The sequence below is a fragment of the Copidosoma floridanum genome, unplaced genomic scaffold (assembly GCF_036245765.1).
Source record: "Copidosoma floridanum isolate Cflo_tuat_1 unplaced genomic scaffold, Cflo_Japanese_pri ptg000013l, whole genome shotgun sequence".
Classification (NCBI taxonomy): domain Eukaryota; kingdom Metazoa; phylum Arthropoda; class Insecta; order Hymenoptera; family Encyrtidae; genus Copidosoma; species Copidosoma floridanum.
The window spans coordinates 25,329,507-25,353,742 of NW_028321890.1; the positions used below are offsets into that span (position 1 = coordinate 25,329,507).

The 24,236-nt window shown below is 35.9% G+C and overlaps 6 protein-coding genes across 10 annotated transcripts; 3 read left to right on the forward strand and 3 right to left on the reverse strand.

Moving 5' to 3' along the window:
- Window positions 1–3,174: 3,174 nt before the first annotated feature.
- Window positions 3,175–4,657, forward strand: cpb (F-actin-capping protein subunit beta). The gene is made up of 4 exons (XM_014363641.2): window positions 3,175–3,310; window positions 3,582–3,793; window positions 3,898–4,270; window positions 4,352–4,657. The coding sequence occupies exons 1-4, from the start codon at window positions 3,308–3,310 to the stop codon at window positions 4,583–4,585; spliced, it is 822 nt and encodes a 273-aa protein (XP_014219127.1). The 5' UTR covers window positions 3,175–3,307; the 3' UTR covers window positions 4,586–4,657.
- A 2,028-nt stretch (window positions 4,658–6,685) lies between these two features.
- Window positions 6,686–9,361, reverse strand: eEF5 (eukaryotic translation elongation factor 5). Of its 4 annotated transcripts, none has more exons than XM_089590642.1 (4): window positions 9,307–9,361; window positions 7,827–8,119; window positions 7,613–7,747; window positions 6,686–7,504 (listed from the first exon to the last, which is right to left on the reverse strand). In XM_089590642.1, the coding sequence occupies exons 2-4, from the start codon at window positions 8,100–8,102 to the stop codon at window positions 7,433–7,435; spliced, it is 483 nt and encodes a 160-aa protein (XP_089446768.1). In that variant the 5' UTR covers window positions 8,103–8,119; window positions 9,307–9,361; the 3' UTR covers window positions 6,686–7,432. The 4 variants fall into 4 exon arrangements, with proteins under 4 accessions (XP_089446768.1, XP_014219135.1, XP_014219136.1 ...); XM_014363649.2 differs by having other exon boundaries at window positions 9,252–9,356; XM_014363650.2 differs by lacking the exon at window positions 9,307–9,361 and adding an exon at window positions 8,670–8,802.
- A 752-nt stretch (window positions 9,362–10,113) lies between these two features.
- On the forward strand, window positions 10,114–10,839 carry LOC106647370 (proteasome assembly chaperone 4). Its single transcript, XM_014363713.2, has one exon. The coding sequence runs from the start codon at window positions 10,300–10,302 to the stop codon at window positions 10,699–10,701; it is 402 nt and encodes a 133-aa protein (XP_014219199.2). The 5' UTR covers window positions 10,114–10,299; the 3' UTR covers window positions 10,702–10,839.
- Window positions 10,840–10,944: 105 nt separating this feature from the next.
- Cda4 (chitin deacetylase Cda4) lies at window positions 10,945–16,893 on the reverse strand. The gene is made up of 9 exons (XM_014363693.2): window positions 16,568–16,893; window positions 13,545–13,681; window positions 13,356–13,467; window positions 13,086–13,213; window positions 12,490–12,695; window positions 12,114–12,409; window positions 11,768–12,014; window positions 11,495–11,686; window positions 10,945–11,398 (listed from the first exon to the last, which is right to left on the reverse strand). The coding sequence occupies exons 1-9, from the start codon at window positions 16,626–16,628 to the stop codon at window positions 11,287–11,289; spliced, it is 1,491 nt and encodes a 496-aa protein (XP_014219179.2). The 5' UTR covers window positions 16,629–16,893; the 3' UTR covers window positions 10,945–11,286.
- Window positions 16,894–18,506: 1,613 nt separating this feature from the next.
- LOC106647312 (protein YIPF6) lies at window positions 18,507–21,017 on the forward strand. 2 transcript variants are annotated; one of them, XM_014363635.2, is made up of 8 exons: window positions 18,507–18,821; window positions 18,892–19,023; window positions 19,091–19,228; window positions 19,295–19,373; window positions 19,443–19,485; window positions 19,560–19,691; window positions 19,759–19,916; window positions 19,987–21,017. In XM_014363635.2, exons 2-8 carry the CDS (start codon window positions 18,997–18,999, stop codon window positions 20,100–20,102), a joined length of 693 nt encoding a protein of 230 aa, XP_014219121.1. In that variant the 5' UTR covers window positions 18,507–18,821; window positions 18,892–18,996; the 3' UTR covers window positions 20,103–21,017. The 2 variants fall into 2 exon arrangements, with proteins under 2 accessions (XP_014219121.1, XP_014219122.1); XM_014363636.2 differs by having other exon boundaries at window positions 18,908–19,023.
- Window positions 20,571–23,746, reverse strand: BBS8 (tetratricopeptide repeat protein 8). The gene is made up of 9 exons (XM_089590640.1): window positions 23,552–23,746; window positions 23,154–23,346; window positions 22,916–23,054; window positions 22,691–22,835; window positions 21,780–22,028; window positions 21,527–21,702; window positions 21,138–21,309; window positions 20,804–21,010; window positions 20,571–20,714 (listed from the first exon to the last, which is right to left on the reverse strand). The coding sequence occupies exons 1-9, from the start codon at window positions 23,648–23,650 to the stop codon at window positions 20,595–20,597; spliced, it is 1,500 nt and encodes a 499-aa protein (XP_089446766.1). The 5' UTR covers window positions 23,651–23,746; the 3' UTR covers window positions 20,571–20,594.
- Between the last annotated feature and the right edge of the window lie 490 nt (window positions 23,747–24,236).

Consider the following 24,236-nt stretch of genomic DNA (forward strand, 5'->3'; position numbering starts at 1 on the left):
ACAATTTTTATGAAACTTGCTACACAGTTCCCTGCCACTTAAATACATAATGTGTATATATATACACATATATGAACATCGAAATGTATTTCGATGGCCCAACACTATAGAAACGTATTTTAAAACTGAAATACCTACCCATATTGCAAAAAGCTTTAAGGATCATTCTTTATTTTTACGTACCTTCGTACATTTATGATCACTATTTATTACCTACTTACAATGATTTTAGTTGGGATGCGTTACGCGTAGGAGCATACGTCTGACCGTACGCATTTTATACTACTTATTTCGTGTAAAGGGCAATGAAAGTACTAGAAATTTTTTCTCGTTTTTACTGTTTGTTTTACATGAATTGAATTTGGAAAAATATTGCTCGTGAACCTTGAAAATCACGTAAATTAACTATTTATGTTTTCCTCAAGATATACTTATCTGATGATCAGAAAAAAGGTTTCATTTGGGAGAAAAGAAGAGACTTGCCTTACTTGTTATTAATGTATATTGAAAATTATCTGCAATCTTTTTTTTTCTTAGTTTAACGAACAAGTGACATTTATGATCAGATGGAAGTATACATGGGTTGAGTCATCGATTTTCAAATATCTAGTACTTTTCGGTGGACTTAACTATGCGCGCGGGTTCGTGTAGATATTGGCATTCGATTGAGATGACATTTATTATTGACCGATTTCAAATAATAGCTGTTCCGTGTCAACCTTGAATTATAATATTCTTTTAAAAAATATAGACTAATTTTTCTTACAGGTTATTTTAGAAAATAACGAAATATAAATGAATAATTATTTTTACATTAATTCAGATAATATCTTCAAAGGTCAAAGTTTCTTCAACTGGTAATAAATATTTGTAGTTAATTTAGTCGAGAATTCGTGAATGCACATATAATACTTATTATGAAATTGACGTATAGTTGTAGAAATAAGTATATAAACACCTGTGAACATACAATTGAGCCAACACAAGCGTGTGAAATTCATATGTAGACTCGTAATTTGCATCTCTTTCTTTTTACTAGTGCGTTTTAACTCGTTGTTTTTTATGGCAAATACAAAATTTTTTGGTTCTCGTTGTCAGTAGCATTCTTTCAAGTTTTTATTTCTAAAATAAATATTATAGCCGTGCAAGTGCTTGTACAAGTTAAACTTTGTCGTTTTGATTAAAACGTATAAATTCGCAATTCAAAATATTCCTAAAATATCTCGTAAAACTTTACTATGTATACTGCTCCAAATGGAAAAAAACAAATAATAATAATAATAATAATAATAATAATAATAATAATAATAACAAAAATAACGTGCATACGTTTTTGCGTGAAAGTGCGTAAAAGTATCAATAATTATCAATAATATTTAATAAAAATAAATTTTTATTACTTAAAAAAAAAAATAAAAAAAAATAAAAAAGTTCTGATTCAATCCAGCATTTCAAGATGTTACTTCTCATACCAGTAAATCGTAAAAATAGAAAAAATCTGTAACGTGAATTGCCGTTGGTTATTTGATATTTTAGTCTTGTAGTATACATATAACATAAATAAATGTGTAGTTTTGAACGATCAAATAGTAGGTATTCTACCCTAGAAATTAAGTGAAAAGGAGAGAAAGAAAAAGTTGGTATCTGAAGTATGTACATTATGTGAGGCCGTTGGAAGGATAAGAAAAAGAGATAATGCCTCTTAGTATAAAATTATATGAGTTATGGAGAACAAAAGACGATGTAAGATAAGTATCACATACCAAGACAATAAGGGAAAGTGCAATACGACTTTGTTCACAAAGGCTCGATCCATCTCTCCAACTGTATATGTATATAGGCTGTTGTTGAATTCTCTGGTATTTTACCATGAATGCCCTCGGTGGGAGTGTATGAATTGTATTTTTTTTTTATTATTATTATTCTATATTAATACATGGGGAAAAATAATCCAGCACGTAATTATATTTACTATACTTAGTAAAAAAATCATAATAATAAATAAAAAATGTGTGCCACTACCAATAATGAAATTTCCCTGAAGAGTTGTTTTTCCATTTTAATATAACAAATGGTACATCTCGGATTGATCCATATGGATTCATCCATACCAAATAAAATTGCTAATTTACCATACACATATCAATGGGATTCGTTGAAAAAGTTACCGGGGATTTGACTCGATGTGTCGGCTACCGTGATACATACATATATCTAATGAATAATAAATATGAGACCGTCTGCACGTGGTTTCACTGTCTAGCGAAGATTTGCTCGATTCAGCATGTGTCGTCGTAGCAACTTCATTTTTATACATATTTATTACTATGATGTTAAATAATTTTTTTTATTGACATTAAACGTATACTGTACAACCCGAGTATGCGTATGATGAGGAATACACACACAATATATTATATACACATGCGATGAATACGTTGGAAAATTTTTTACACTAACTTTTTACGTACAATTTAATTGTTGAGAATTTATTTATTGATTGCGAAATATTTCGTAATTTTACAATTCATTTTATGTTACAAGACGATTCGGTAAGTTTATTTGAAGCATTTTCTAGGTATTCTGAAAATCATTGGAAAGTTTGAATGCTTATTACTATTTTGCATTTTCGCTCTTTTACACTTAATGTTTAATATTCATTCAAACCAACTGTTATTATATTGCTTTAACATCCGCACTAAATAATGTATAAAAAAATTATATTATTTATGAGCCCTACGTAATAGCATCGGATTTGGGAAGTGTTTTGCCATTAGCACTATCTCAAATTTCCGCGGGGCTCTGTCGGTAATCGACAACAAATTTTTTTAATACGATCGAACAAGGCTCATTATTTACCTTCGTTTTTTCAAAATTTTTTGTGTTCGTACTTACACCAATTATTATACCGAATATGGGTCCTCGATTAGAGGTTATATAATTTCGCAATTTATTTTGCTTTTTTTCGCAATTAATTTTATCATATTTCACTTAATCGAAAAAAACGAATATTTTTTACATCTGATTCAACAATAAAATAGCTATTTTGCAAATAGTTTTGTAAATCACTACTGCGGTTTTGAGAGATGATGATTTACCTAGATTTACCTACCCATACTATGTGTGTTCCCAAGTTCCCATCATATACCTATATGTACTTAAAAATAAGAACCATCCGTGCGTGCGGCGACGACAACTCCTTTTGTGGTTGGCTGCGCGTTCGCTATCGCCGCCGCCTCCTCCCAGGGCCCTATAGCTCCGAAACTGAACCTGTCGTCTTCATTCGACGACAACAATAAGCGCTGTCATGGTAAGTTTTTATCAGATCTTTGCATTACGTTGGAGCTCCGAAACTGTAATATTTTGAGATACTCAAGTTGACGCGGGGATTACTCACCTACTATTTATCTTAGCTGTTCTTCAAGTTAACTGTAACAAGAAAAAAATGACTTAACCTACTTATGTCGTCGATCTGTCAAAATGGCGATTAAAAATATTTTAGAATAAATATAAAAATTGTCCCAAGCCTCGATAACTATTTTCGTGACTTGCTAAAACTTTCTTTCATTTTTCCCTTGCAGACGGACCAACAAATGGACTGTGCGCTTGATCTCATGAGAAGGCTGCCACCTCAGCAGATCGAGAAAAACCTCAGTGATCTCATTGACTTGGTTCCACTGTTATGCGAGGATTTACTCTCGTCTGTCGATCAGCCTCTAAAAATAGCCAAGGACAAAGAGAGTGGCAAGGATTACCTACTCTGTGATTACAACAGAGATGGTGATTCATACAGGTAAAACATGATACACTTGTTGATTTGTATTTACAAATAACATGGCCGATTGATTGATTAATTAGTTTATTAATTAATTAATTAATCGATGGGCTTTCTCGTAGATCTCCATGGAGCAATACTTACGATCCTCCACTGGAAGATGGCTCGATGCCATCCGAGAGGCTAAGAAAGTTGGAGATTGATGCCAATCATGCGTTCGATCAATATCGTGAACTGTACTTTGAAGGTGGTGTGTCTTCTGTATATTTGTGGGATTTGGACCATGGTTTTGCAGGTGTTATATTAATTAAGAAAGCTGGAGACGGATCAAAGAAAATTAAAGGCTGTTGGGATTCTATACACGTTGTTGAAGTGCAGCACAAATCTACTAGCAGATATGCACACTATAAACTTACTTCCACTGCAATGTTGTGGTTACAAACTAATAAACATGGTTCAGGCACAATGAATTTAGGTGGGAGCCTCACGAGACAAGTATGTATTCACCATTTCTTTCACTTTTTAATATTATTCATTTGTTACACTTAATTATTGTTATTTTTGTTTCTATACCAGGTGACGCAAGACGCTCTTGTTAGTGAAATATCACCTCACATTGCAAACATAGGACGCTTGGTAGAAGACATGGAAAACAAAATAAGAAATACATTAAATGAAATATACTTTGGAAAGACCAAAGACATTGTAAATGGCTTGAGATCGGTTCAACCTCTAGCTGATCAGAGGCAGCAGGCCGCTCTGAGACAGGATCTAGCTGCTGCATTACAGAGGCGAAATGCTAACAATTGATCTCCAGAAGAACCCGAGAACTTTGATTACGATTGTGATTAGAAAAAAAAAAAAAAGAAAAAAAAAGAAAAAGTAAAATAAGATACAAATCGAGAACGACTTGCGTCTTTGCACATTAAATCGCTAAACTTTGTTATTACGTTTAGAGATAAAGGAGATATGGAGTTATATTGTTGAGCGACTGAAGATGCTCATTTATCGGTCATTTCATGAAAAAATAAATAAAATACATCTGCAAGTACTGAATTTAACGTTTAAGCGTCGAAGAGTAGCTAGCTGATGCATTTCTACTAATAAAACGCATTTTGTTACAAAATTCCTCACAGGAGTCTTAGTCTGTTTTTGCAAATAACAAACATGTTGAATCATGTAATAGAGTAAACAAATGACGCTTGCTTTTTTTGTTTTAATTTTCCATTATGAGTACAACTTTTTGCTTCAGAAGTCTCATTAACTTACTTTGAAAGTTTTAACGCATTTACAAACTTGAAATGTATTCTTTTGATTTATTATAAAATAAGAAAAAACACTTGTAAAAAAATGCTTTTAGATATATTTATGCAAAAATGTTAGTTTTTTTTACAACTGTATTAAAAACATACGACCTGGGGAAAAAATATATCTATAATTACGTAAATATTATATACATTTTTCCTAGGATGTAAATTAGTAATAATTATGAACCATAATTTTTTTTTTTCATATTGATTTCAGTGCGTTTTATTTATTATAAAGAAGTTAATTATAAATAAAATTTAAAACTTTACATAAATTTTTCCAATTTTTTATTTGCTTTAATCAAACATTGCAGTTATTTTTCGCTTATTCAATAAAAATTGTTTCAAATCCATAAATAAAAAAAAAAAAAAAAAAAAAAAACGCTTCCTAAATGATGGTTGAAGACTGGTTCATTTTTTTTAAACTCCTAATGAAGCATGTTATTAAATTTCAATTGTCAATTATTAATACCATTCAAACATTCAAAGTTATCCTACATTGACACTTAAAGTAGGTAAGATCAATGGTGCCACCTCTTTTAAACAAAAAAAAAGGGAAAAAAAAACTACACACAAAAATAAAAATTTCATCATGCAGGCTTTGAAAGAGACTTCTTTTGCCTATATTTGATTTAATTCAAGTTACCTAAACAACTCTATATTTAAATATACGCAAAGCATCAATATTTGAAGCTGGTAATTTAATTTAATTTTTCATCTATTTTCAATAAACGGATGGTATAGACTTCTTATGATTAACTACTGTTCAACATCAGTTAGGTAAAAATATCGGAATCGTATACTTATACTTGTTACAAGGGCGGTAGCACCATAACTCTTGAAAAAACATCCGCATATTAAGTTTTTACAAATGAAGTTGGGGTCACCTTATTTGAGCAACGCGGCTTCGGAGCAATTGTTTTCATTTTTTTCTTCTTTCAATATTCAAAGCATTACGCTTATCTCACAACTTAGTGTCCAACTTTGTGCTCGTACAATAGTTATTTTTCTTTACTTTAATTTTTTTATTTAATCACAACTCAAGTAACTTCACGTAAGACATACGATTTTCGTTGAACAAAGCACACGCGTAGTACAAACACCGTTTTTGAGACATAATTATATATATATATATATATATATATATATATATATATATATATATATTGTAGAAATCTTAAAGCCAATTTGAAAGGGATTTATTAGAATAATTGAGTACTTTGTATGTACATACATCACGTGTTTATGTATTAAAAAATAAACAACTTTCTGAGACTTGATACATGAATTCTATACATCATCTTGAAAATAAAAATTGTCAAAAACAACAATTTTTTTTCAGACAATCATAAAAACTTCTCTTTTAACGAAAAAAAAGTATTTTAATGCATGACTAACATTTCTTTAATATTAATTTTTTGCATTTTTCCAGCACAATTAAGATGTTTTACTAGAAGAACATTCAATAAAAAAGTAATGTAAAATTATTAATGCTTAGACATTACGTAATTGTTAATCAGAATTAGGGAAGTTAACTCATAACCATTTTGTTAGTAATATAATTCCCTAACTACTGGTAGGTGATTTTAATGCATACAATGACTGATTTGTAATATTGAGTCTTTTATTAGAAACTTCATTAAAAAAATTCGTGTTATTAATTACAGGTGCTAATGATTCGAGGGTAAGACCCCGCAGTTCGATTGCAAGCTCACTTCTTTGATCATTGCAAAAGTAATTTACAGAGCAAGACGATTGGCAGTTTCTTATAGAAACGTGCACCATCTCTAGATATTCACAAAAAATTGGTCTCAATTAGTCATAAGCATCTGTTATTTTAATACATGTATTTAATAAATTATAAATTTGTCACTGTCTCAAATTTATTAACATGAAATTAACAAAAAGAAAAAGATGGAAGAATTAAGACTTTCTCGAATTTTTATTTTATTTTTTTTTTTAACCCTTCGATGTGAAATCGTCGCCATTTCTCTTGTATAACAAACAACGTTTTTTTTTGTTTTTTTTTGTATGTACGTGTAAGTGTGTATGTGTGTAGTTTGTAAAACTGCGGTGTACACTTCTTTTCAAATCCTATACCCAGCTCTCACTTACAATGCTTAGAAACTTGCAACTTTTTGGGTTTTTTTTTTCCTTTTCTCATTCTGATTATATTAAGAAAGTAAATAGTTGTTACTTTGATAAAAAGATGCTTTTGCTCCGCTGTCAAGTTACTGCTGGTTGAAAGTGTTGACTCTTTTTCTTATTTATTTATTTTTTTTTACCAATGATAAGGTGTCGATTGGCTAAGCAGGTATTGAGGTTGGTGTACTGTTCACATTGAACAAGATTATTTATCAAGGGCAGTGTTGGTTTTGATAGCAATAACCACTTCTTCATTGCAGGCCTTTAAGACTGTACACTGTGAAAAGAATAATTACTTGTAATACATTTGTGAACATAGGAATGTTGAGGAAAAAAAAAAAAAAAAAACTGGTTTTAGTTTAAAAATACACTTGTAAATACTTACAAGTAGTTCTTTGCCACTATCAAAGTCAGAACGGAGCTGAGTACCCAAATCACCATCTGGAATTTTGAGATCTTCCCGCAAATCTCCATTATCAGCCATTAAAGTCAAGTAGCCGTCATCCGATATGTCTGTCAGCTGTATTAATTTACAAAAATAAGATAACATGTATTGAATTGACACAAGTATCAAATCAATGAGATAAACTTGTGCACACCTGATAGTCCTCTCTCTTGACATGGGGCACATCCATGTTGTGTGTGGAAGGACAAATATCCTCATACTTTTTAGAATTAAATATATCTATACCAACAAGATGAACCTTGGCGTGGCCATGCTTTCCAGTCTTGGATGTAGACATTTCAACAATCTTGCACGGTCTACTTTTTAACATAACGAAACCATTTTTGCGCAGTGCTGAACACTGCATTGGGTATGTAGCTGAAGCTCCGGAGTCTCCAGTTTCGAAGTGAGTATCCTCGATGTCTGCCATGTTTGATTGTAGTTATTCTGTAGGGGAAAAAAAAGTTTACAATTAGCTGGGCAAAAAAAAAATCAGAACATAACAACATCATCCAGGTTAGACTCCCTAGCATCATGAGTTATAAATAATCGAACTGTAAGGTTAGCACATTTCACGGCGCTACTTCAAGGTAATCATGAGAGTTCAATGTAAATAGAACGAACGTCGCCAGAAATCAACAAATGAAAAAAATTTTTTTAAATGAAGTGAACACGTAAGTAACGAAGTAAAGAAAAATAAGGCAAACCGAGGGATTGCGCATTGCCCAGCTCCCGGAGCTCAAATCCGCAGTCAAAACCGATCTGACGGGGGTGCCGCGGGTCAAACCAAGTGACCATGTGGTAGACACGCTGCGAAAAAGCCCGGGGTGGCCAACATCGAATTCTACGGCTGTATCGGAGGCCCAGAACCGGGTGTGCGACAGACACACAAGTGAACACGGGCTTGCGGAATGAGCGTCGCGAGAGTCATTGTTGAGGAAACACCTTATGGTAGAACGGAATTCAAATGTTCTCTGGTGAGAGGTAGGTACAGTACCCTGGGAGCTATGATGGTGCAGCTGTAGGACGAGGCCCGGATCGCTCGAGGAAAAACGCAACCAAAAGTTAACCAAACAATTTTCGAGCACACTACGCACGGCGGCGTGTTTCCTCCTCGCTATAACGCACTCTCTCTCTCTTTCTCGCTACTTTTCTGGCTCACTCACATAAGAAATATATAGGTAGAGAGATGAGCAATGCAACGAGCATGCGAGCGAGCGGAAAGAAAAACACAGCTGTGTGGGTTGTACGAGAGCGCGGGTCTTTTTTTGGGGACACGAAGACGTGAGCGGAAACCCGCTGATCGTGAAGCATGCACCAGGAGTCGTTGAACCCAGGTAGGTTTTGCCGCTAGAGTTAATAAACGTACAACACACAAGCGAGCAGCAGGCAGACCTGAGACCGCGCTCTCTGCGCCGAAGCATAAGCGCGACGTCGACGACCGGCGTGGTCATTTAAAGTAGATAAGTAGTTAGCATATAGGGTGCTCGTACGCTCGAGCTGGCTGTATATTACACGCGCACTGGGAGTCCGTCTCGAGGAGTCTGGGAGGATATCGGTAACCTACGGGTAAGCTTACTTGGATATCCTGGTGGAAACTCGCACAAGGTAGCACTCAGCACGAAGGTACTCACGTGTGATCAAAATGGATACTCTCTAACCAGACGAGCCAAGAGCTCGCCGTCGGCTCGAGACTCTCGAGTCGAGTTTGCAGGGCGCATGCGCCTGTTCTACAAAACCAAAGCGCGGGTTATACGAAAATATATACACCTGTTTACTTGATGCACGCGTATCATGTGTAAACGCCATGTAAACGTGTTATCGAAAAAGATGATTGGTAAGTACTTACTTGATATATTAAATAGACAAAAAGTATTCCAAGTATCGTTGAGGATGGTAAAAAGGACTATTCCCGGTTCTTATGATCTATTGGAAACACTACAGTTAAAATATATTATGCCCTGTTTTTTTTTTTTTCTTTTAATGATCATTGTCTCCAAAATAAGTCGTTTTCATATACATAAATATATTCTAATTCAATTTAGTGCGGTAACACTTGGGTTTACCAAGTATCTGCTCTACCGACTGTGTCTTAATCCATTTCATTGTGTTGTGACTTTTGATCATAAAATTTCTACGTAAATTTTTTTAAAACTACTGCTCCAGATAGATAGACAATTACGAAACAATCAGGTGAATCAGTTGGTCATGTCAAATAATGTATGCTACCTATCTGGTTGGGCTCGCTCGATAAAAAAAAAAAGGAATCTTGACTGTGTCCTATCGTGACGCATACCGTTTACAATGCAGACAGTTTTCCATTCTTTTTTTCTTTCAACATTATGGAATTATAATATAGATTTTATGTCAATATTTTTATATCACACAAACTCGAGTACATTGGTTAAGTAGTTGGTTAAGAATCTTATTATTTAAAATTACGCGCGCAGAGGATCGGTTTGGAATATGGGACATGTATAGTGATGGGGGAACAAACCAAACGTTTGGAACGTTTTGGGATTCTAACCTAATTATAAGAAGTAAATATGTATGCTTGAAAAATCTGTTAAATTGCGAACACTTGTTTATATTTATAAGTATATCAACCAGAATCAGCTACTGCGAGGATGTCGGTGGTGGACGCAGTCGTGGAGCCAAAGCTTCTTCCGTGCAGCTTTCAATTTCACAGCTTTCACGATAAACTGAACGAGGTTAGCATTGACTGTCAAATTGTTAAAATGGAAAAAAGTTTATATCTGTGGATCGGTGATCACAATGATCAAAGCATGAAAGACTTGGCTCTGGCCATCTCCTTAGTAAATAACGACAAAAAATCTACAATATCCACGAAAATTCTTGGACCTATAGCCGATGAGTTGTCCTCCAACATAGCCAGCCGGTTATCCAAAAAAACAGGCAAGCCTGTTTATGTTAGTTTTAACTTGAACGTCGACAATCTTACCTTGCCTCTTGTGGAAAGGAGAATTCATCAGGAGTTGAAAGATAATGCCCAGCTACTGGATATTTAGCACCTATTATTTATTTCACATTTTACATCAATGTATATACAAAGTAACAGCTACTAATCCGTGATAATTTTTTTTACTACTACCTATTTTCTTTAAAAAAAACGTACAAATAAAAATATTGTTTACTTTTTAACATAACTTGCATTTTTTATCAGTTCGTTTACTTTAATTTTCATAATTTCAGTGCTATACCTTCAACAACATTTAAATCAACATATAAGGATAAGTGCAATTTCATTCGTTATTTAGATGTAAAAATACTATTTGTTTAATTTTGGTTCTCTTAAATCTCAAATTTAATTCAACCAACGTATAAGCAAAAAAAAAAAATTTCTTCAAGATTGAAAAAGTGTTTGTTTATGTTGTGTTGGTTTGATGAATTGTTAATCTTTTCCTAAAGTTATTAAAACAAAAGAAAAAAGAAAAAAAATCAGTTCAAGTCTATTTTAAAAGAATTCATGACTCAGTTTGCACTGTCTCGAATTTCATTCATGACTGAGCAAAGTCTTATCAAGAAAAATTCGTTTTATTTTGATTCTTGGAATCAAACAGTTTATCTCTTTCACTGTGGCCAATGTATTTTTCCTACTCTCTTTCAGTGCTGTAAACAGTGTAGTTGTCATTCAATCGACCAGTACCTTTGGCATCGTGCAGCCAAGGATATTTTTCGGGGCACTCTCTGCAGGTTTCCATGTACCTATATACACATATAATATAGACAATGTTTCAGTTTGTTAATGTTTTCTCCATCTGAATTGTGAAATAGAGTTAAGTAAATCGATGGCACATGTACCTTGTTGTTGTGAAATTTGCATCAGCTGGTTTGAAGTCCAAGGCACATTTGTTTGGATAGTTGCATGATGGTTCGGGAAGGTTTTCTGTTTTCTTGCATGCCCAGCCATCAAAGTTGCTCAGTGCATTGATTGGCTTTGGATCTGTCATCCAATTCAGAGCTTGTGTAGCCGTGACGAAGTAAACGTCAGGTCTGTACAATATTGATTAAAACGTAATTAGTTTGTGGAAAAAAAAAAAGCAAACAAAAAAGGAAAATTCGTGAGTGGCTCACAGCGTCGTCACCCAATCCAAGAATTTGGCCAAGCCGTTTTCGAGCTCTTTGATTTGGAACCAATTGGTGTGGAAGGGCATCATGTAAGGCGCGCGGTTCTGATCGTAATAGCGGCTAAAGTCCTCCTGCAGCCACTCGAAAACTTCCTGGGCATCGTGGCTGTGAAGCACGCACTGGTCCAAGTACGGGCAATGACCGCCCTCGTAAGTCTCGATGTAGTGAGTGTTCAAAGGCAATTCCCAAACACCTGAAAATTTCATAGAAAAAAATAACAACAAAAACGTCAATTGATTACTCAAAGAATTACTCACGACGATTATTATCATTTTTTCCCCACAATACCTACCTGGGAAAGATTTCGTGGGGCAAGTTCCAGCCTTGCATTCGTGCGGCACTTTATAATCAAGCGTGTAAGGCCAAATGGGTGTTTTGACCGGTGAAACGCCGATACTGCTGTCGTATATGAAACCATAGTCCTCCATAACTTTGTACTGGGTGTTACGACCTGGTTTCAAATACGGCGCGCGCATTCCAACAATGTCGTTGCGCGACACGTTGCTGAAGTGCTTCAATATCTCGCGCATGCCGATCATTTCCGTCACCCAGTCGTCGTAGCTCTTGTCTTCCAATCCTTTTTGCAACCTACAATTTATTTTTTTTTTTTTGTTGTAAAAAGTGAAACACAAAAGCGATCGCGCGTTAATGAATCGAACGCTGCTCACGAGATGGTTTCTGCGGCGATTTCGTGTCCATCGTGAGCGAAGCTCTGCACCATATTGTAGTTGCAGTACTCGTGGGAAATGAAGAAGGTCCCCTTGAGCGGGCAATTGTTCGGATTGCGCCGGTCCGAGTTGAATATTTTTTGATAATGATCGAAGTTGTTGTGGTTTATCGCCCCATCGAACGTCATTAGAATCATTTGTGGCGTCTGAAAGGCAGGAAAAATCAAAATTTTACTCAGGTTTCGCGATAATATTATACTCCATGGCTGATGATTCGAAGTTCCTAGTTGTTGTAAAAAAAAAAAAAAAAAAAAAGATCCACACACTTGGGTCCCCGTACATTGTATAGTCTTTGTCAAAAGGGTGGTGCTTTTGTTCATTCAGGTAAATCGCGATGAGCTTGTAATTATTTACGAAACTGATGAGTTAATCAACCAAAGTATTCTGGCATAAAAAAAAAGTTTAAGCCAATTTAACTTTTATTCAATGCCCAACAGTTATTTCCATACGTGAGAAGATTTTTCGAGGACCCGTAAGTGTCGATCGTGTAACTCTTTGCTCCGGATCAGCTAGATCTTTTTCGCAGCTTCACTTACTTCCTGAGGCCTCAAGCCGCCGGGTATAATGGTGCCATCTCGAGAGCAAAAACAATAGGGAAGTATGCATTGCGACGTGTCGCAGCGCTGGGCGAGATTCGTAGGCGCCTCCGTCGATGGCGCTGGCGCTAAAACATCATTGTAACAATATACACAATACCTACATATGTATATATAATAAATTAGGTCAACCAACTGGTATCATATAGGTAAAACAACACTTAAAACGATGCGAAAGGATAAAAAAAAAAAAAAATGTGATTGTCGTACTTGTTGCAATGGGGCCGCAACGGGCTTCGTTCTTGAAGGTGCAAAATTTGCTGATGTCGTCAAAGTACAAGCCGGACGGGCATCGATTCAAGTAAGGATAGTTGTCGACGCACTACGCGAGTATCATAAACAATCGTGAGTTAGTACATCGCTCGTAAATCCAGCAAATGGTCTACGTCTAAGGGATACCTGATAAAATCTCCTGCAAGTCGCGGGATCGGCAAAGTTCCCGTTTCCCTGGCCTTCGGGGCACTTGAATTCCTCGTCCTTCTTGTGCTCCTGCTGCGACTGCTGCTGCTGTTGATTTCGATTGCTCTGACCCTTGACTGGAAATGGAAAAAATCAATCAGTCTCAAGGAGACGAGCAAAGTTTTCCGCGTTTCCATCATATACGTGGGTAATATATTATTATTGCTTTTGCCGGCTGCTTTTAAGCAAATTTTGTGCAAGGTTCACGCAACCGGTTAGGTATTTTGTACAAAGCGTCAACAAATCAACTTTCTCTCCAAATTATTATTATTATTATTTTTTTCCGTTAAACGTATAAATATATATTTGTATGGAAATCATCTGGTAACGAATGAGACGCACAGTTAATTTTTCGGTGATGCTTGACCGGTAGTACTAGTGTATATATATATATATATATATATATATATATATATATATATATATATATATACGTTTTGTGATTCCGCGAACGGATGAAAGTATGCACATAATATAGGTACTACGTGCCGATTGCACAAAAGTTTTTCAGAAAGGAGGGAATCGTTGATATACGTGTACATACATAATTATACCTATGGCAATGATGGTAATTATGTGGGATTGCACAACGTTGTGCTTGCCGTTGATTAAGTTCACGTAATATTGAAATAGCCGATGGTTGTAACGCGCGCGTGGCATCAACAATCTATGTAAACAGCAATTATTCTGAATTTGTAGTCAAGAGTACTTTCTGCTTTTCTTACTTTTTCCAACTATATAATTTAAAAAAAGGCATGTTACACACGTTGATATTTTTATGGTAAGGACATCCATCAGTTTACGACGCTCGTTTGATATAATCTCGACCTTGCAAAGTACAACATAAAAATCCTATCCAGAGGTCGTATATGCAACAAATAATGGGCGCAATATACCAGACGTTGGAGGTGCTACCGGAAAACCGGTACGAGAAATTCGATCGAGAGAAAAAAAAAAAAAAAAAAAAAGAAAAAAAACCGACACCGGGAAAAATAAAATTAAAAGAAGCCATAAATACCTATAGGCGCGCTCTGATGAAATTTACTCGCGTAATAGGCCATTTTATAATTGATTTCAAAAAACTTGTAAGTATAATACAGCTTCGGACTCTTAGCATGTGTGTGTGTCTGTGTGTATGTATAAATAATTCCGGATTTCTCGAATCATCGAGTGAAAGTTGAAAAAAATGTCGTTCAAAAATAATTTGGATGAAAATAATGCGCAGCTCCGATCGAGGCCATTACGTACATATTTTTGTATTGTACGAACAGTAAGTATTAGTTATTAGGAGTGCATATGTTTATGTTTATACTGCGTGTGCTGTGAACTAATGGCCAAAATTGCGTGTCATTTCACCGACTTCGCCTAATAATACTTAACAAGATCATACACAATGAAAGAAAGTAAAAGTGCCATTCGCCCGCGCATATTTTGCCCTAATGCGTAAAACTTTCTTTATACACGATTGTTTGCCGTGCTCCAATTGTTATTGCTATATTATTGTGCACCGCGTATACCCATACCAAGTGCAATAGGTGCACGAAAAAATGGATTTTATATGCTTTGGCAATATGTAACAATATGTAACATGGAGAAAATAAAAAGGGCAAATCAGTCCGCGAGCTGTGTACGAACCGAAAAGACAAACAGGAGGATTAGCGTCGCGCGATGGTTACGCACAATGTGGTGCAGGTGTAAATCAAACTGTAACAGTAAAGTGGAAAGTGAAGGTGCATGTATCAGCGACGGCAGTACAAACGCGCGCGTGATAATAATACATACATACATACCTAGTTGAGCTTGAAAACACATACACATGTACCTACTCATTTAGCTGCAAAAAGCCTTTGTATAGGTACATATGTTATTTAAACTCGATTTTTAATGTGTAGCTACGGTGTATTTATTGATTTCCGTACCCTATGATAATAATATATACAACCGGGAATCCCCGGGTATTTCTGTCTTTTTCTATTTTACTCGTGTAATGTGCATTAAACGTATACACGTGCGTACATATACGAATGATTCTACGAAGAACAAATGGACAAATATTTTTCTCCCCAACTTTTTTCCAGAGATTTTTGAATGGTCGACAATTTTGGGGGTGTCGTACACCATTATTTTCAGTCCTCTTTCTCTTAGGGTTTTATTTTTCCGTTCATTTTTTAGATAATTTTTTGCCCAACCCCACCGATTTTTTGTGAAAAGTTACAAAGAGCTATAAAAATGATAAAACGACATCACCAATGAGCCTTGAACAAATATTTTAATTTACTTTGTTACATTCCTTGGCAAAAAAATAAACATCTCTTTGACCCACGTTGTCTCGAAATATTATACTTTTTGCCCGTCCCGAAAGTACATGGCACATTTTACACGGAACTGCTCGTATACATGTGCCTACAAACACCCAAAAAGGAAAGTACCCATAAAATCTGTATACGTTTCGTTGCCAGCTATTATCACTAAACATAAATTTTACCCACACAATCGATACATGGGAAATTTATTTCAACCCACCGTCAAACGATACCGTAATATATATTTGTACATCCAAACTTTTGAATAAAATAAACACGTATAATAAACACACACATTGCCGATCTAAACCGATCCGAAGAGCGGCGGACTAACGCAAAAAAAGTTGTACGGGTACACATATATACATATATTATGCACCACACGGCGTGCACTTTCACGCTAAGACACTTTTACTAAGTACTGCCGATTTTCTGCACGACGCGCCTCGGGTGTTGTTACAAAAACCATAGGACAAAATATCCACGTATGTTTATAGGGACCCAAAGGGTTGGTACTGTTTTGCTTGTATGGAATTTGGTATCAAATTGTCTCGATCCTTCTGTCGTCGGACAGTAACTCTCTGGACTCGAGAAAAGAAAAGAAAAATAGATGGAAAAAAAAAAAAAAGAAATGAAAATGAAACGCAAACCAAAACTCACCTGAAAGGACGAGAACAGCAACGGCGCCGACGAGGTAGGCGAGGAACCGGATTCTCGACATAGCGGTGCGGACCGTAATGTAACTAGGCCTACAGCAGTAGGGAACTCCTTTCCAGGAGACGAGCGCTACTGCTGCTGTACCGATAATGTGCTTAACCGAGGAATAACCGATTTTCCAACAGGTGCACCTATACTCGGTATAATATGTATAACCCGAGAAAATAAAAAAAAAGGATATGCGTATTCGTGGAATCGAGGGAGATAATATACTTATCACGCGCGCGAGGAGCTTTTGTAATTTTCGCAATGGATACGTTGCTGCTGGATACGAGAACCAGCAGTTGCGCACTGCGGCTTTTGTGAGTTCCATTGCCGAGGGGACCCGCGCGGCTCCTTCCATTTCTTCTTTTTTTTTTTTTTTTTCTTTCGTTTTTTTTTCTTTGTTTTTTTTTTTTTTTTTTTTTTTCTTTTTTTCTTTTTGTGCCGCTGCCACCACCTCCTCTTTCCTGGCGGGCCCGAGGCCTCGGCCACCCATTGGCTGACCACTTTCTTCTTCTCACCGAGGCAGCGCTATTATTATACCTACACGCGAGCTCGACTCCCGAAAGCTTCTCTCATCTCGCGATTAGAGATCGGTTGGCTTTTTTTTTTCCTTTTTCCGGACCCAGGGATCCGGATTTTTCGAAGCGTATGGGTTCGCTGGCCTCTTCGTGGCGTGTAGGGCCTTGTCGAGCCGAAGGGACTGCTCGGACCCGTTTCGCTGCAGTTCCCTCAAAGTTTTTTTTTTTTTTTTTCTGTTTAAGAGCCGTATATGTATGGAAATAAATTTTTGTGAACGGGTATAACAAATTAAATAAATTGAAGAACAAAAAAAAGCCGATCGCAAATCGGTTGCAATCGTTATCGGTATGTATCGATTTTATTTTTAGTTCACCTCTCTAGAACTCTGAAAAATTCGATTTTTTTTATCTGAATATCGATGGACCGGTTGAGTCTTGGTTTTTTTTTTTTTTTTTTTTTTTTTTTCAAAGTAATGGTCGATTTGACTCTATTTCTCATGAAGCAAATCGATCAAGGACGATTTTGATAAAAACGTTAATTCATACTAATAATTTTTTTTATTTTCCTCTTGCAAGAAAATTATCTCGATAATGATAATTTCTTTTTGTTTTTAATGCCCAATTAAGAGACTGGTGGGCATGAGGAAATATTTTTAACATCCACTCAAATCGCACGGACGACATCAAAATAGTTTTTAAATTTTTGGGCCTCAAAATCATTCGATCGCTAGTTTTTATCCGATACATTTCTCAAATATTATACTTACTTATTCCATGTGAAATTGTAAAATGACTCATAAAAGTATAATTCGTTCGAGCTTGGTTTCGAATTTCGTTTCGCTTGCATTTATTTCAATCACCATTGAGTAGTAAATTGTCGAAAATTCGGTCTTACACGTGTGTAGAGGTAATAAAAAAATTAACTCAAGTTCAATGGTCTTTACGAAAATTTATTCTCATAAAAATCAACTTGCACTAGAAGTTACCCAGTTTATATAATTCATCATTTATCAAATAAAATAAAAAATACTTTTTGCGGCATTCGTTCAAACTATATTACCAGCTCTCGGTAACTTTAAAATTATCCTGCCCTACCGGCTACCACTGACTTATATTGTTGCAATTTTATATACTTTGCGATATATGAATTTATAATTTAGGCACCCATTTCAAATTTTTTAATTATTACTCTACAAACAAATAAGTATATATATATATATTTTTTTAATCAATCGATACGTTTTTGTTGTTATCCTGCTAGCCCACATATATGTATAGCACTACTGGCGCCATCTAGCGATCATCACTTGTCTCGTAACTCTCGGAAGGTTGAAGGCGAACTTCGCGCATGCGTAGATATGAAACTCCAGAACTGTCATTCTACAAATCTGCAGTCTGCAGTTAATAAATAATGATAACATTGCAATCAAAGTGACGTGTGTGTTCACGGCGTGTGTGTACAATTTTTAACACGTTTACAAATAAGCAAATAAGTAATATAATTCATTGCGCTTACACCCGTTGATTAATTGACCAACTAAAGTAATTCCTCCGCAGCTGCAAGATATACATGCATACATTGTTAATTTTGGTCAGACAGGAAAACAAATGCTTATAGGTTAATAACAAGCCGAAGTATTGAAAATTCCGAAATGACTACGAAACTGCGATTATGAAAGTTTTGATAAGCAGAGGTAATTGCGTCATGTTACCCCAGGTGTAGTGAACATTTTACTGTTTGGGCATAACCATTGGTAATTGAAGACTGCGTTTTTTTAAGGTGTTTTCGTTGTTGACTTATTTTCAAGAGTTTAGTATATCAGTATTAGATTTCGAACTCTTAAGTGTATAACAATAAAGTGACACACAATGGCCATGAATGAAGCAAGATTTGACGTAAGTTGTGAAATACTTGATGAATACAAATAAGCCGTGAAATAACCTTTCGCATGTTGCACTACAGATGTTTGACGATGGAATATCTGCAGTTGATCCCCAGCACGTGCAGGGGGACATGACTGTAGGTCCAAATTTGAGGAGTCAAGCTAGCCTTGGAGAGCCAGACTTTAGCACGCTCGATGAACCCATAAAAGATACCATTGTATGACTCCCCATGCTTAACTTCTACTATCAATTTATATGGTTCTTACATTTTATTCATTTTCAGCTGAGGGACTTGAGAGCGGTAGGAAGAAAATTTTATCATGTTTTGTATCCTAAAGAAAAAAAAAGTTTGCTCAAAGAATGTATGTAATTTATTTTATGTAACATTAGACACACATTAGGTTAGCAATTGATTGATAATGTTTTTATAGGGGATCTTTGGGGACCTCTTGTACTTTGTACATTCATGGCAATGTAAGTTTTCATTTAAACGTTTTTTTCAGTTTATCTATGTTTATATTTTTACTTTACTCGTTATTTTGTTTTAGGATTCTACAAGGATCTTCGGACACAGCAAACAGTTCCAATGATGGTGGTCCAGAGTTTGCTGAAGTTTTTGTAATTGTATGGATTGGCTCCATGGTGGTCACACTAAACAGTAAACTACTTGGTGGAAATATGTAAGTGGCACGGGACATATCGTTTAAAAAACGAATTAAAGACATTAATGCTATGTTATGTTTACAGATCTTTCTTCCAAAGTGTGTGTGTTCTTGGATACTGTTTGCTACCCACAGCAATTGCACTAATCATATGTAGAATAATATTGATTGTTGAGCAGAACTTTATTTTATTCATTCTGAGGTTTATTATTGCTATGATTGGTTTTGTGTGGGCAACTTATGGTAATTATTCCTCTGATGATTTTCTAACTTCAAATTATGATAGATTCATTGCATTTATGTATTATTTCAGCATCAATGGCGTTTCTTGGAGATAGTCAACCATCTGGGAAAAAAGCCTTGGCTGTTTATCCTATTTTTTTGTTCTACTTTATAATATCGTGGCTAGTTATCTCTCATACAAAATAAAGTTTATAAAAAGGGATGACAGACTATAACAAGGATTAAGCACAAAACTCGAAAAATAATGGGTTTCAACAAAAAAGTCAACCAATCATGGTATTTGTAAATTGTCAAAAAAAAAAAAAAAAAAAAAATTGTAATGCATTTGTGTAAAAGAAAAAGAAGTGATGTTACGTTGTGCTTGTACGATTAGTTTGTGTAACGAGAGAATTTCCAAAATATTGTGATAATAAGGATTTTTCTACTTTCTTGCAAAAATCAACATTTCTCAGTATTGTATGTTTTTTTTTACCAACTTGTTAAAGAAAGATTCAGTTGAATTAAAACCAGATAATGCACTTAATTACGAGAATACGTGTAAAAGTGCACTTGCCTTTGATGATCTGTAAATATGAATTCACAAGAACGGCGATAATGGGTGGAAACGTATGTTACATAAAAAAATAATATAAATATTTGTACAAAAGAATTATTTTTATTTACAATGTTTTGTTTTCATTACGACATGTATGTAAAGTACTGTTGTAATTTTTCCAAAAGTTCTTTGCTGTCGCGGTGGTCAGGATAAGCCTTCAGAGCTTTTTGTACCGATATGTAACTAGTCTGTAAGTCTCCAGTCTGAAACGTAAAGCGATCGACAAACGATAACTTAAACTGTATAGATATGAGCAATTGAAAAAGAGATGGTAAAATAAAGTAAATCTTACGTTGTATGCCAGAAAGGAGCTATTGAAATGCGGCTCGTACATGTAGTTGGCAATATTCGCCGCAGCGTGAAAGTATGTGCGAGCCATCGCAACATTGCCATTTTTCATCTCCAGCACTCCGAGATTATTGTACGAGGGTGCGTGCTTGTTGTCAGCGTTGATAGCCAGTTTCAAGGAATCGGATGCCATCATTAGGTCTCCTAAGCACTTGTGTATGTAAAAAAAAAAAAAAAAAAAAAAAAAAAAGAATAAATAAATATCTATCGATCCTCGAAATGTTTGAATCAAAAGAAATTATAGCGATCGATTTTTGTATCCCGATACTTTAACTCACTATGGCCACGTGCGAGATGCTGTACCAAACGTCCGCAACGTTTTCGTCGGTGGCTAAACTCAGAGCCCTTTCGAAGCAAGATATCGTGAAATCGTACTGTTGGGCGTAAAAACAGCACATTCCCAAATTATTGAACAATTCAGCGTTGTAGACGCCCATCTGTAACAGCCTCCTGTTGTCGAAACACACGCAAATTAACACACGTTTAAACGTTTACTCTTGATCACCGCGTCAATAAATATAATATACATTCGGTGTCAATAGATAAAAAAAAAAAAAAAAAAAAAAAAAAAAAAAAAAAAAAAAAAATTAGAAATAAAAATCGTGAATAATTTTATAAACCGAAAAAGGCCTTGATTTCGTACAACCCGCCCTATATCTGGAAACACCTGTAATATCGCAACGCGATCTCCGGCTGATCGTTGTAAAAGTTGTGCAACCCGATGGTGGCAATCGCTTCGACGTGGGACGCGTCCTCTTGAGCTATTGTCTTGTAATACTTGACGGACATGGCGACGTTGTGCATACCCTCGAAAATCCTTGCCATTTCCGTCAATATGGACACCTGTTGAAAAGTTTCGGATGAATGGAAATTATTATAATCGTAAAAAAAAAAAAAAAAGAAAAGAAAAATTCACCCACATCGTTGGGAAAGCACTCGAGCCCTTTTTTACATTGTTCGAGGGCGGCGAGTGGCTGGTCGAGTTTGATGAACACCCGGACGAGTCTGAGCACCACATCGATGGTTCTGCAATCGCGCAGGGCCGAGCGAAATTGCTGCTCCGCGTCCCGCGTAAGCCCGAGTAGGTAGTAACACTTGCCGAGTTGTACCTTCCACCACCAATCTTTGTACTGGCATGCTTGGGTCGCTTGCACGGCCAAGTCAAGGGCCTTCAAAGACAGATGTTTATTTATTTTTTTTTTTTTTTTTTAATGGACCCTCACTTCTGTATTTAATTTTTCTGGGTTTCATCAATCAAAGTGCTCAGCAATTGTTTTTTATAATTCGAGGGTTGTAGGGAAAATTGCATCTACAGATGATTATTTTTCTAATTTTTCTTCAATAATTATTGTTCATTTAAATAGCCGACGCTAGTTTCTTCTTTGACTACATTTATTTTATCAACGACTACCATAGTACGTGCAATTTATTTTAGCAAATCAAAATACGTAAGTATTTTTTGAAAAGAAACAACTGTAGCCTTGATGTATAAAAAATTGCATACTTGAAAATTTTTTATAACAAATGGTTAGTCTTGTTTTCTTGTACGAATCATATTTTGCTTGTTAAAAATGAAAATTCATAAACTTAAACAATAATATAAAAAAAAAAAAAAGTCGTTTTGATCTAACAAGTACACTGTATCCAGTAAATATTGTCGCCAAGTGTCAATTAATATCATGTGATCGGTAAGAAATAAACTAATTGTTTGCTGTTTTATAGTTTTTTTTTTTTTTCATACAGCTTACCTATCTTGCAATAAATATTCGACGTACAATATTAACAAAAAAAAAAAAAAAAATTATCGAGTCCAAAATGGTAATGTACTTACGTAACGCGGATCGTTCTCGTGGTAGAATATGTACTCGAAGAGCGGCTTCGCCACAGCGGGTTGGCTCGCGTACTTGGATATGTTGAGCCGGGACAGCTGAATGAACGGGCCGCCGGGCTCCGTCAGCATCGACGCAGTGCCCAATCTGTACGACTCGAGCCACCCCCCAATTAAAATAACCGAGTCGCAACGAACCTTAATAAATATATAAAATGACATGGACACCTGACGAGCCGACCAGAACTAGCGGTAAGTGGTCGCGCGGTCGCCGACGTCCTCGGGGTCCGTAAGGTCTGCTCGACCCCTTGCGTCAAATCCAAGGCCGACTGCGTTGCCGGTCTCACTACTCCCGTCACTGGTCTGCCTTTGTATTAAAAAAAAAAAAAAAAAAAAAAAAAAAAAGTCAACAATAAATGTTTATACTTTACTACAATTATACATATGTATATTTGTAAAAGCTCACCCGTTTGGGTTCTCGGTCGGAACGCCTGTCCGGTAGCCACAGTGCCCGGGTTTTTGAGCGAAGTGCCAGGCCTCGGCATCGAGGCTATCGTGTCGTTGTCGAGGAGACCCTCGGCCAAACCCTCCTCCTCGGCCTCGATGTCGTCCACGTAAACTTGAAGCGTGAGTGCCCGCATCTTCAGTATCCAGACCGCCTACGTGTAATTGCACACATACACGAGCGCGTGTTATAAATGACATGAACATTTAGTCAAATCAAACAAATCATTTCTTCGTGAAAAAAAAAAAAAAATTATTTTTTTCCCTTTTGTATTCAAATAAGCTTTAATTACAACAACAAAAAGTACTACGCGTTACGGGGGAAAAAAAAATAATGTCAGAAAAACCAATACGATTCACCTGGTCAAGGGGACTCTTGCGCAGCAGTTCGGTACATTTAGCGGCGCAATCTTCGAATTTTCTGCGCCGAAAGAGGCTAAGCGCTTGAAAAAGTTCCATTTTGGCACTGAAAAAGGTACAATGAAAAATCCGTGCCCATCTATTGATCCCACCAATCACGGGATTATTGTACAAAAACTACAAACCGACAATAGCTATACGATACTTGCGAGCCACGTAAATTATATACCTGCGTAGCACCTGGCAACGGCCCTCCATACACACGTATATACCTACCATAGGGGGTCTTTCGATCGATCGTAGCGCGCGCAGACAAATTGTATCACCTCGTATATAACATATATACATACCCTCTGCGTAAAAGTACGCACGGCTTTGTTTTCACGATTTTTATTTTTTTTCGTATAAAGTATAAATATGCTCACAACGATGGTATGGAACAACTAGGGACACGCTCGACCTTGAAACGTGTGTATTGTCTTGCAAGGAGCGAGATGTAAAAATAAATGTTTTTCCTGCACACCTCGTGCACCACTCTTATTTTCGATTCATCCTCAATAACTTGATCTTCGTGCACTGATAAAACACTCCAATGGACGTTCGACTGAATGGCCCTACCGATTTTTCGGTCAAATTTAATCAACTATACATAAACATTTGTAACGAGTGTAAGATAAAGCACATA

What these genes read in the sequence shown, in the direction of transcription:
- LOC106647370 (XM_014363713.2), top strand. Translation starts at nt 10,300, where the DNA reads ATGTCGGTGGTGGACGCAGTCGTGGAGCCAAAGCTTCTTCCGTGCAGC.
- Cda4 (XM_014363693.2), bottom strand. Translation starts at nt 16,628, where the DNA reads ATGTCGAGAATCCGGTTCCTCGCCTACCTCGTCGGCGCCGTTGCTGTT. An exon ending in TGCTGTTCTCGTCCTTTCAG is followed by an intron (nt 13,682 to 16,567) that starts GTGAGTTTTGGT and finishes TTCCATTTCCAG; the next exon opens with TCAAGGGTCAGAGCAATCGA. An exon ending in CTTGCAGGAGATTTTATCAG is followed by an intron (nt 13,468 to 13,544) that starts GTATCCCTTAGA and finishes ATACTCGCGTAG; the next exon opens with TGCGTCGACAACTATCCTTA.
- BBS8 (XM_089590640.1), bottom strand. Translation starts at nt 23,650, where the DNA reads ATGGAACTTTTTCAAGCGCTTAGCCTCTTTCGGCGCAGAAAATTCGAA. An exon ending in GCATCTCGCACGTGGCCATA is followed by an intron (nt 21,011 to 21,137) that starts GTGAGTTAAAGT and finishes TACATACACAAG; the next exon opens with TGCTTAGGAGACCTAATGAT. An exon ending in GCTCCTTTCTGGCATACAAC is followed by an intron (nt 20,715 to 20,803) that starts GTAAGATTTACT and finishes TTTACGTTTCAG; the next exon opens with ACTGGAGACTTACAGACTAG.
- LOC106647312 (XM_014363635.2), top strand. Translation starts at nt 18,997, where the DNA reads ATGGCCATGAATGAAGCAAGATTTGAC. An exon ending in AACCCATAAAAGATACCATT is followed by an intron (nt 19,229 to 19,294) that starts GTATGACTCCCC and finishes ATTCATTTTCAG; the next exon opens with CTGAGGGACTTGAGAGCGGT. An exon ending in TTTTGTGTGGGCAACTTATG is followed by an intron (nt 19,917 to 19,986) that starts GTAATTATTCCT and finishes GTATTATTTCAG; the next exon opens with CATCAATGGCGTTTCTTGGA.
- eEF5 (XM_089590642.1), bottom strand. Translation starts at nt 8,102, where the DNA reads ATGGCAGACATCGAGGATACTCACTTCGAAACTGGAGACTCCGGAGCT. An exon ending in TCAAGAGAGAGGACTATCAG is followed by an intron (nt 7,748 to 7,826) that starts GTGTGCACAAGT and finishes AAATTAATACAG; the next exon opens with CTGACAGACATATCGGATGA. An exon ending in ATAGTGGCAAAGAACTACTT is followed by an intron (nt 7,505 to 7,612) that starts GTAAGTATTTAC and finishes TTCTTTTCACAG; the next exon opens with TGTACAGTCTTAAAGGCCTG.
- cpb (XM_014363641.2), top strand. An exon ending in AGAGATGGTGATTCATACAG is followed by an intron (nt 3,794 to 3,897) that starts GTAAAACATGAT and finishes GCTTTCTCGTAG; the next exon opens with ATCTCCATGGAGCAATACTT. An exon ending in GTGGGAGCCTCACGAGACAA is followed by an intron (nt 4,271 to 4,351) that starts GTATGTATTCAC and finishes TTTCTATACCAG; the next exon opens with GTGACGCAAGACGCTCTTGT.